Source organism: Mytilus californianus, unplaced genomic scaffold (assembly GCF_021869535.1).
Source record: "Mytilus californianus isolate M0D057914Y unplaced genomic scaffold, xbMytCali1.0.p SCAF_2, whole genome shotgun sequence".
In the NCBI taxonomy this organism is placed as follows: Eukaryota; Metazoa; Mollusca; class Bivalvia; order Mytilida; family Mytilidae; genus Mytilus; species Mytilus californianus.
Window position 1 is genome coordinate 127,147,259 of NW_026262668.1, and position 12,022 is coordinate 127,159,280.

Sequence of the window (12,022 nt, forward strand, 5' to 3'; positions counted from 1 at the left end):
AGTAGTAAATAAGATCAATCAGAAAGCACCAAAAGTAGTAAATAAGGTTAATCAGAAAACACCAAAAGTAGTAAATAAGGTCAATCAGAAAGCATCGCAGTCTTTTGATTAGATACTAAAAACTTTATTATAATTTTAAAAAGGAAATTTTGGGACCTATACAAAATATTATCACAGGTTCTTACACAGCAGTAACTGATTCCAAAACTTTGGAACTAACTTTTTATAGTTTGTGGAAATTCACAAGAACACAAGAAAAAGCCATACCAAGATGACATCAAGAGACAAATTAGAAAGCACCAGAAGTAGTCAATAAGGCCAATCGGAAAGTACCAAAAGTAGTGAATAAGGCCAATCAGAAAGCACCAAAAGTGATAAATATAAAGGTCAATCAGAAAGCACCAAAAGTAGTAAACAAGGCCAATCAGAAAGCACCAAAAGTAGTAAATAAGGCCAATCAGAAAGTACCAAAAGTAGTAAATAAGATCAATCAGAAAGTACCAAAAGAAGTAAATAAGGTCAATCAGAAAATACCAAAAGTAGTAAATATAAAGGTCAATCAGAAAATACCAAAAGTAGTAAATAAGGTCAATCAGAAAGTACCAAAAGTAGTAAATAAGATCAATCAGAAAGCATCAAAAGTAGTAAATAAGGTCAATCAGAAAGTTCCAAAAGTAATAAATATAAAGGTCAATCAGAAAATACCAAAAGTAGTAAATAAGGTCAATCAGAAAGTACCAAAAGTAGTAAATAAGATCAATCAGAAAGTACCAAAAGAAGTAAATAAGGTCAATCAGAAAATACCAAAAGTAGTAAATATAAAGGTCAATCAGAAAATACCAAAAGTAATAAATAAGGTCAATCAGAAAGTACCAAAAGTAGTAAACAAGGCCAATCAGAAAGCACCAAAAGTAGTAAATAAGGTCAATCAGAAAGTACCAAAAGTAGTAAATAAGATCAATCAGAAAGTACCAAAAGTAGTAAATAAGGTCAATCAGAAAGGACCAAAAGTAGTAAATAAGGTCAATCAGAAAGCACCAAAAGCAGTAAATAAGGTTAATCAGAAAGTACCAAAAGTAATAAATATAAAGGTCAATCAGAAAGCACCAAAAGTAGTAAATAAGGTTAATCAGAAAACACCAAAAGTAGTACATAAGGTCAATCAGAAAGCACCAAAAGAAGTAAATAAGGTCAATCAGAAAGTACCAAAAGTAGTAAATAAGGCCAATCAGAAAGTACCAAAAGTAGTAAATAAGGTCAATCAGAAAGTACCAAAAGTAGTAAATATAAAGGTCAATCAGAAAGTACCAAAAGTAATAAATAAGGTTAATCAGAAAGCACCAGAAGTAGTAAATAAGGTCAATAAGAAATCACCAAAAGTAGTAAATAAGGTCAATCAGAAAGTACCAAAAGTAGTAAATAAGGTTAATCAGAAAGCACCAAAAGAAGTAAATAAGGTCAATCAGAAAGAACCAAAAGTAATAAATATAAAGGTCAATCAGAAAATACCAAAAGTAGTAAATAAGGTCAATCAGAAAGCACCAAAAGTAGTAAATAGGTTAATCAGAAAACACCAAAAGTAGTAAATAAAGTCAATCAGAAAGCACCAAAAGAAGTAAATAAGGTCAATCAGAAAGCACCAAAAGAAGTAAATAAGGTCAACCAGAAAGCACCAAAAATAGTAAATAAGGCCAATCAGAAAGCACCAAAAGTAGTAAATAAGGCCAATCAGAAAGTACCAAAAGTAGTAAATAAGGTCAATCAAAAAGTACCAAAAGTAGTAAATAAGGTCAATCAGAAAGCACCAAAAGTAGTAAATAAGGTCAATCAGAAAGTACCAAAAGTAGTAAATAAGGTCAATCAGAAAGTACCAAAAGTAGTAAATAAGGTCAATCAGAAAGTACCAAAAGTAGTAAATAAGGTCAATCAGAAAGTACCAAAAGTAGTAAATAAGGTCAATCAGAAAGTACCAAAAGTAGTAAATAAGGTTAATCAGAAAGTACCAAAAGTAATAAATATAAAGGTCAATCAGAAAGCACCAAAAGTAGTAAATAAGGTTAATCAGAAAGTACCAAAAGTAATAAATATAAAGGTCAATCAGAAAGCACCAAAAGTAGTAAATAAGGTCAATCAGAAAGCACCAAAAGTAGTAAATAAGGTCAATCAGAAAGTACCAAAAGTAGTAAATAAGGTCAATCAGAAAGTACCAAAAGTAGTAAATAAGGTCAAACAGAAAGTACCAAAAGTAGTAAATAAGGTCAATCAGAAAGTACCAAAAGTAGTAAATAAGGTCAATCAGAAAGTACCAAAAGTAGTAAATAAGGTCAATCAGAAAGTACCAAAAGTAGTAAATAAGGTTAATCAGAAAGTACCAAAAGTAATAAATATAAAGGTCAATCAGAAAGTACCAAAAGTAGTAAATAAGATCAAAAGCAGTAAATAAGGTTAATCAGAAAGTACCAAAAGTAATAAATATAAAGGTCAATCAGAAAGCACCAAAAGTAGTAAATAAGGTTAATCAGAAAACACCAAAAGTAGTACATAAGATCAATCAGAAAGCACCAAAAGTAGTAAATAAGGCCAATCAGAAAGTACCAAAAGTAGTAAATAAGGTCAATCAGAAAGTACCAAAAGTAGTAAATATATAGGTCAATCAGAAAGCACCAAAAAGAGTAAATAAGGTTAATCAGAAAACACCAAAAGTAGTAAATAAGGTCAATCAGAAATCACCAAAAGTAGTAAATAAGGTCAATCAGAAAGCACCAAAAGTAGTAAATAAGGCCAATCAGAAAGCACCAAAAGTAGTAAATAAGGTCAATCAGAAACCACTAAAAGTAGTAAATAAGGCCAATCAGAAAGCACCAAAAGTAGTAAATAAGGTCAATCAGAAAGCACCAAAAGTAGTAAATAAGGCCAATCAGAAAGCACCAAAAGTAGTAAATAAGGCCAATCAGAAAGCACCAAAAGTAATAAATATAAAGGTCAATCAGAAAGCACCAAAAGTAGTAAATAAGGCCAATCAGAAAGCACCAAAAGTAGTAAATAAGGTCAATCAGAAAGCACCAAATAGAGAACAAATAGAATCAATTAGAAATCATCAAAAGGAGGACTAACTAGACCAATCAAAAAGCACCAAAAGTAAACTAATAAAATCAAGAAGAAATCATTAAAAGGAGGACTAACTAAACCAATCAGTAAGCACCAAAAGGAGACCTAACAAAAAAAGTATTGCATGCCTCCATTTCATTGTAAGGAATAGTGAATAGACAGATATGTTGTTTGCTATAATTATTTCATTATAGAATTTCCAACATTTTCATTTCCAATGGGTGGCTCCTCTAAGTCAAGGATGGCCACAATTCAAACGTCCTGTTAACCTACAAAAATGTAGTTGTTTTCTCGCTATTATGGTATTTTTGTTAGTACTTAAAAATGGGGATCTTTTATTATTCTACGTAATTGATTTGAATTTTACTTTTATTTTAAATTTTGATTAGCATTTGCTGAAAAGTAATGAATTAATGCAATTAATTGTCTATCTTGATCAAGTGTTCTAATACCTTGTCAGGAGTGTCAATCTACCTGTACAAGTGATTAGAGATCATAAGCCAGATAAACCTCAAGGCTTTAAAACTGTCATCAGGAGGACCCTTTTGATTATCATTCAAAAGGGGTTATGCAGTTACATGCAATTGATTATAATTGCTAACAAAAATGGCGGCATCTAGCAAAAAGAAATAAATTTTGACTACACCTTTCAATCATAGTGTAGTTATTTAACAATTGGGGAGATCATTTGACGATGGCTGAAGATAATTTAACGGTTGCGATGCGCCATCATAAAACAGGTCATGGAGATCTCTGCACTTTTTTAAATACTTAAAAATATGGAAATATGATTTTGGCATTGTGTCCTGTGGACATGGCCCACACTTTCATATAATGTTATAAAGGGACATAACTCAAGAACGGTAAAAGTGACCCCACCAAAATTCGAACTTGATCTGAGGTGTGGTAAAAAGCATTGTGTTTAAGTTTCATAACATTTGGTTGAAGCAAACAAGTTAGAGAATGGAAACGAAAAAAGTCAGCTATTTTTCCATTTATAAAGGGGCACAACTCTAGAACACTAAAAAATACGCCACTCAAATTCGATCTTGATCCGTGTTTTGTGGTAATAGGCATTGTGTATAAGTTTCATGAAATTTGGTTTTTGCAAACTAAAGTTAGAGAACGGAAACTAATTTTGGGACGTACGTACAGACGGACAAACGGACAATGATAACACTTTAGGCCCCTCCAGTGATTGCGGGGCCATAAAAATACAGAGGGATGCTTAAAATATTAAGTGGAAAAAATGGAGTTTGTCAGTTCTCAAGGATGCAGGGATCCAGTTTACCTTAAAACATTCAAATGATGTCAGAAATCAACATAAAGTAAAAAAAAAAACAATTCTGGTAAAATAAAATAAATCAATTATATTACATAATGTAAGAACATATGCATGGTAATATAAAAAACAAAATGTATCAATTATGGCAGTATTTTATTAATCTTTTGAAACTATATAAGACATTCTTCATTGCAGGTCCCAATAAATGTAACAGAAATAATAACAGCCAATCATCCAGTAAAGATAGGTGTTTCTGATGCTTTCTATGTCGATGCTACTGTTAATGGTTTGTATTCACTTTTATACCTTTTCAATTCTCTCTCTCATGTATGTTCTTCACTTCTTCTTCTTTTTATGATATTTCAATGTAATTATTTTCTTTTCTTTTCTGTTGAGTTTGTTTCATTAAGTATAAGTTTAAGATTTACTTTTCATATAAATACTCTTGGCCATTCAAAAAATTTCAGTGGTTCAGTTTAGATTGGTGCCTTGTTTAATTTTCTGACAATTTGTTTTAGGTCAAAGATCTAGAAAAGGTTTGTTCTCCAGAATTACAATGATAAAACTTTATACACTACTAAGCAGCCAAATGTGAAATAAATATCTGCTGGTGTTATATAAAGATATGTTAGGAGGTTGTGGTTTATGGCAGGGTGTATACTTATGCAAATGTGAAATGTCAGAAATAGAGCTTTGCTACAATTAGGTTTGAGTTTTGTTCTTATGTTTCATTAATTTGAAAAGATAATTGAATGAAAATGCATATCATCTATCTGTATAATTAACAGTTGAAAAGAATGAAACAGAATACAAATATTCTGAATTAGAAGGTAATTACAGAGCATCATGTCCAGCATCATGTGAATTCTCAAGAAAATTAATTAGATAAGTTTGTTAATTTGATACAAAGAGAAAATTTTGCATCATTTTTTTGTGCATCATGACCTTTATTTATGATTTTAATTGCATGACATGATACATAACAAAAAGTAATGTAAGGAATTTGTAAAAGGATATACCTTTTTGTTATTCATAATAGTTTGTTGTCTCTGTAAAATTGAGTGAAATACTTGTAAAGTACTGTTCCAATGAAAACCTAAATATATGTCCTTGAGGAAGGAGGACAGGTAGATAGGTCTAGCTGTTTCCATTCAAAAACTTGAGAACTAAATCCATTGGATGTTGGATGTGTACTGATTGATATTTCAGTCTTAGATACATCATTTTTATACGACCCCAAAAAAATATTGGTATCACGTCGACGGCGTCGTTCGAAGACATTTGGTTTCCAGACAATAACTTTAGTTTAAGTGTATGGATCTCTGAAATTTAACCAAAAGGTTCAATACCACAAAAGGAAGGTTCAGGAAAAAAAAAATTTGTGGGGGGTCAATTTTTTTTCTCAAGATTTAAGAAATTGTCAATTTTCCAAAGAAAAAAATTGGGGGTCACAATTTATTTTGCTAATTCTTTGTATATAGTCTGAAAAAAACACATTTACTAAGTATTGTGCAACAGCACAGTGTATTGCACAACAGCAAGAAATCTTCAATTGAATATAAATTCAAATCATAAAATCACAAAAATTTTTGTGGTCGTATATTGGTATGACGTTGGCGTCGTCGTCGTCCGAATACGCATTAGTTTTCGCACTCTAACTTTAGTTTAAGTGAATGGATCTCTATGAAATTTTACCATAAGGTTCAATACAACAAAAGGAAGGTGGGGATTGATTTTGGGGGTTATGGTACCAACAGTTAAGGAATTAGGGGCCAAAAATAAGCATTTTCTAGTTTCCAGACAATAACTGTGGAACGGTGTATGGATCTCTCTGAAATTATACTACAAGTTTCCATACGACAAAGGGATGGTTAGGATTTGCTTTGAGGGGTTATGGCTCAAACCGTTTAAGAATTAGGGGCAAAAAAGGGGGGAAAACAAGGTTGTCCTGGTTAATGGACAAATAGTTTAGTACAAAACATAATTTAAAGCAGTGTAAGGGAGATAAATCAAATACATCATTGAAATTATCTCCCTTACACTGCTTTTAAATTATGTATAAAGTAATGGTTAATGAACAATTAAGATAATTTAAAACAGTGTAAGGGAGGTAATCCAAATACAACGTTTTGGTTACTTCCCTTACACTGCTTTTAAATTATGTTTAAAGAAATGCATATTTATAAAGGAAGACCAGTAAAAATATCTGCAAATGTTGCATCTTTTTTTTTTACAAAAAAATCCATATGAAAGATTTGACACTGTATTTTAAATTCTATTATAAAATAGATTAAGTTAGCACTATGGTAAATTTAAATGGGTAATTATGGTTTGGGGGAAAAAATGGGGGGGGGGGGGGGTAAAAAGAAATTGTGGGGGGTCAATTTTTTCTCATTTCAGATTTCAGAAATTAAAAAGAATTATTCTTCAAATATTTTTTTTTTTTCAAATTTCAAATATTGAAAAATTTCAAGAAGTAATCTTTAATTGCACAGTATGGCGCATTAGATTTGTAAAATCTTTGACCACATTTATTTATTTGTTATGCCGAATCTAACGATGTATTTAGATTTTTAATTTTGGATCCAGTTTTCAAATTGGTCTACATTAAGGTCCAAAGGGTCCAAAATTAAAATTTGTTTGATTTTAACAAAAATTGAATATATGGGGTTCTTTGATATGCTGAATCTAAACATGTATTTAGATTTTTGATTTTTGGCCCAGTTTTCAAGTTGGTCCAAATTGGGGTCCAAAATTAAACTTTGTTTGATTTCAACAAAAATTGAATATATGGGGTTCTTTGATATGCTGAATCTAACCATGTATTTAGATTTTTTATTTGTGGACCCTCGCTATCAAATTGGTTCATATTGAGGTCAAAAGGGTCCAAAATTAAACTTTGTTTGATTTCATCAAAAATTTAATTATTGGGGTTCTTTGATATGCCAAATCTAACCGTGTATTTAGATTTTTAATTTTGGGTCCCAGTTTTTTAAATTGGTCTACATTAAGGTCCAAAGGGTCCAAAATTAAACTTAGTTTGATTTTAACAAAAATTGAATTCTTGGGGTTCTTTGATATGCTGAATCTAAACATGTGTTTAGATTTTTGATTATGGGCCCAGTTTTCAAGTTGGTCCAAGTTGGGGTCCAAAATTAAACTTTGTTTGATTTCAACAAAAATTGAATATATGGGGTTCTTTGATATGCTGAATCTTACCATGTATTTAGATTTTTTATTTGTGGGCCCGCTATCAAATTGGTTCATATTGAGGTCAAAAGGGTCCAAAATTAAACTTTGTTTGATTTCATCAAAAATTTAATTATTGGGGTTCTTTGATATGCCAAATCTAACCGTGTATTTAGATTTTTAATTTTGGGTCCCGTTTTTTAAATTGGTCTACATTAAGGTCCAAAGGGTCCAAAATTAAACTTAGTTTGATTTTAACAAAAATTGAATTTTTGGGGTTCTTTGATATGCTGAATCTAAACATGTGTTTAGATTTTTGATTATGAGCCCAGTTTTCAAGTTGGTCCAAGAAAATTCAACTTTGTTTGATTTCAACAAAAATTGAATATATGGGGTTCTTTGATATGCTGAATCTAAACATGTATTTAGATTTTAGATTTTTGGCCAAGTTTTCAAGTTGGTCCAAATTGGGGTCCAAAATTAAACTTTGTTTGATTTCAACAAAAATTGAATATATGGGGTTCTTTGATATGCTGAATCTTACCTTGTATTTAGATTTTTTATTTGTGGGCCCGCTATCAAATTGGTTCATATTGAGGTCAAAAGGGTCCAAAATCAAACTTTGTTTGATTTCATCAAAAATTGAATGATTGGGGTTCTTTGATATGCCAAATCTAACCGTGTTTTTAGATTTTTAATTTTGGGTCCCGTTTTTTAAATTGGTCTACATTAAGGTCCAAAGGGTCCAAAATTAAACTTAGTTTGATTTTAACAAAAAATGAATTCTTGGGGTACTTTGATATGCTGAATCTAAACATGTGTTTAGATTTTTGATTATGGGACCAGTTTTCAAGTTTGTCCAAGTTGGGGTCCAAAATTAAACTTTGTTTGATTTCAACAAAAATTGAATAAATGGGGTTCTTTGATATGCTGAATCTAACCATGTATTTTGATTTTGGACATTGGACCATAATAGGTAAATTAAAAAAATTGAAGTTCTTAGACCACATTCTTTCTGTGTCAGAAACCTATGCTGTGTCAAATATTTAATCACAATCCAAATTCAGAGCTGTATCAAGCTTGAATGTTGTGTCCATACTTGCCCCAACTGTTCAGGGTTCGACCTCTGCGGTCGTATCAAGCTGCGCCCAGCGAAGCATTTTATTACAGTTTGTTCTTATGTTGTACTGTTACACCACTGTCCCAGGTTAGGGGAGGATTGAGCGCTCACAAACATGTTTAACCCCGCCTCATTCTTTATGTGCCTGTCCCAAGTCAGGAGCCTGTAGTTCAGTGGTTGTAGTTGGTTTATGTCTGTCATATTTGTTTTTTTCGTAAATTGTTTTGTTATAAATTAGACCGTTAGTTTTCTCAATTGAATTGTTTCATATTTTTCATGTCGGGGCTTTTGTAGCCGACCATACCGTATGGGTTTTTCTCATTGTTGAAGGCCGTATGGTTGCCTATAATTGCCAAACAGTGTCCGTTCATTAACATGAAAACACTTTGAAGAAATCTTTTCAAGTTTAGATATGTTGTTTCCTGTGACTAAATGAAGGTCAGTTTTAATTTCTACGATTTTAGCTTTTCTTGTTGTTGAGTTGTAGACCTTTCTGTAGCGAAAAGTGATATTTATTACATGATTTATTTTTATTTTGAGTTATTTCCCTTTGAACAGAAATGGTGTAATAAATAAGTATATGGATAGATAGTCTATCAATGATTGTATCTGTTCAATTTATTTTAGTCAGGAGTTGTCAAAAATTTCTTTATAACTATTTTTTTTAAGTCATGTGTGTTTTGAAGGTAGATGTGACAGTTGTTATGTGGTATTTTATTTTTGTTGGGTGTGTTAATGTTTAATTTTTACTTGATCCTGTTTCGGGGTCCAAATTTGCAAATATCATTTTCATTAGATAATAATCTATTTTTATTAAAGGATATATTTCATTACATTACATTGTGTAGATAAAGTTGTTGACATTGATAGATAAGTTGCAGATATTAGTTTGTGACAAACAAAAGAAAAAATATTGGTAACTATTAATTAGGGCCCCGCCTAATGGCGGGTCACCCTAAAGTGATCAGTCTGTCCGTAACAAATAGTGTCCGCTCTATAGCTAGAGAACTGTTGTACTTTATACTTGACATGTATATTAACCAACACCACAGGGTGTGTCATAATGTTTGTACAACTTCCTAGGTCAAAGGTCAAGGTCAAAAACTTCGGTATAAAATATAGAAATTTACTGTTCATTATTAGACATTTTGAAGATAATTACAGATAAGTTTTATAGATTTTTATAGATTTTTAAAAGACATTGTATTAATGATAAATGATATTTTGGAATTTTTTTTTTCTTTTCTTTGGTACATTGTTTGAAGAATTTTGTGGTAGGTTTGTTTGTTATTCTGAATGCTATATATATTATTTTTACTTGATCCTGTTTGGGGGTCCAGATTTGCAAATATCATTTTCATGCAGGAAAATCTGGTTTGCTTTCATTCTGACAGCCTCTTGTTTGTATTTTATTACTGATGACAAAATGGAGGTAAAATCCATATTGATGCCATTCAGGAATTATGGTCCTTGAGGTTGCAGTCTTGTAATTGACTGCTCCATAGGCTTAAATGCAAAACAGCTGAAACATCTTAAAAATAAAATGCTTCAAAGAAAATGTTTTTCATGTACATATCATATATGTAGTAATGTGAAATTGGGATTTAATGTAAAAAAAAGTGCCTGATGCCACAAAGAATAAAAAGTTATGAAACCCTGAAGTCAAAACTACTTTTTTCTACTTTCTGTTTGCTGTTTTCACTAGTCCGCACCACTTCCAGTAGAAATGAAATCCTTCCACTTTCCTGGTTTGATATCTCAAAAAAAGATGCTTCAATTTAGCATAAACTTTTAATCAAATAGAAAAAATTGAGTCCAGAAAAAAATTCAGAAAAAGATGGACTATTTTATTTCACTCGGACTCCATGTTTTGACATCGGAAACTGGAGTTGTAATACAAGTCTGGTACCTTGATTGATTGTAAAATTGTACATTATGTAGATTCTGTGTAATAACTTTATAACTCTTGATCCAATCCTTTTCAGATTTCAGTAATGTGTTGTTTCTCTCGAAAAAACGGAGGTCAATATTGGTTTTTGACAATTATCACTTTTGCTATCCATGAATTATGGCCATTGATTGCTTTAACAATGGCACTAATGAACAAAATCCTGGTTTACTAACATTTTGAAAGCCACTATTTTTTTAATATTTTAGTTCTCAGCTTACAACATTACAATAAAAAGTAGGATGAGAAATATTATTATTTTAAGAAACACATTATGTTTAAAAATAAAAAAAATAAAATTGGCTCTTTAAATTTTTGAAAGTATTTAAAAGTTTAAGGTATTTGTAACCCTGTGAAATAACTGTAGTGTGATAACATCACAAATGAAGCCTATAGTAAATTTATGGTTACTTTTACTATTTATGTAGAATTCACTCAATTTAAGAAAAAAGAAAAAAATGTTCCTAATACCAAGTAATCTTTCTTATATTTTGAGAATAGTTGGTTGCTTATGTGCATGAATTAGTGATGGCTGAGTAGTTTGCATGAAAAAAGAATGTGGGACAATGCTTATTGAACTGTTTGCATGATTTTTACAGACACATTTTTGTTTTATATAAGCTGGATTATTAAGTGTACATTGATTGTATATTTTCCATTATGAAACTTGCATAATTCAATGTATTATAGTTTTTGTTTATAAAGTTTCAGTTTATTTTGACTCCTCTTTGTCAAAGGGTGACATTATGTTTTAGTTGTATTACTTCTTTTTCTTATACTTCCTTGTTCAGGCCAAAACAATTTTTAACTTTTGACATTTGCTAATGATATTTGGCATGAAAGTGCATTACCATAAGATTGTGTGTGGCATATCATCATGACTATGTGACCTTGACATTTGACTTCATGGTTAATATATTTTTTTATATGTTTGTGTACTTAACATTTTTATCCTTTAACATAGGCTTTTGATATTAAGTGCATGCAAGATAATGTGTAGCGTTCCATTGAAGATGACCTCTGAACTTGATCTTTGACCTTCAAGGTCAAATAGTTGTTTGGTTTATGTCCATTCCTAAACTTTAAATATTCTTGCTTGCCATGACATGAACTTTTCAGTGCAACTAAGGGTTTGTCCTTAAGGTCATGCCCTGTCCCCTCATATAATAAATCCTTAGATATTACAAAAATAATTCAGATCCCACCCCTAAACCATATATAGTATTAATTTTCTGAACAAGGCCTACTTATATAAAAATAAGGAGATGAGGTATGATTGCCAATGAGACATCTATCCACCAGATTTCAAATAAAGTGGATGAAAACAATTATAGGCAATCGTATGGCCTTCAACAATGAGAAACCCCATACT

The 12,022-nt window shown here is 31.0% G+C and overlaps 1 protein-coding gene and 1 long non-coding RNA gene across 5 annotated transcripts in view; both read left to right on the forward strand.

Moving 5' to 3' along the window:
- LOC127730956 (plexin domain-containing protein 2-like) overlaps window positions 1-12,022 on the forward strand; it is an 88,812-nt gene that overhangs the window by 51,444 nt on the left and 25,346 nt on the right. For 3 of the 4 annotated variants that reach the window (XM_052239596.1, XM_052239594.1, XM_052239598.1), the window contains exons 8-9: window positions 4,589-4,679; window positions 4,912-4,929. In XM_052239596.1, the coding sequence (XP_052095556.1) occupies window positions 4,589-4,679; window positions 4,912-4,929 (109 nt within the window). The remainder of the gene's footprint in view (window positions 1-4,588; window positions 4,680-4,911; window positions 4,930-12,022) is intronic. The other variant, XM_052239595.1, reaches the window with a different exon arrangement.
- On the forward strand, window positions 866-1,744 carry LOC127730962 (uncharacterized). Its single transcript, XR_007995403.1, has 3 exons — window positions 866-989; window positions 1,191-1,256; window positions 1,724-1,744. It is a non-coding gene; the product is annotated as an uncharacterized LOC127730962 (long non-coding RNA).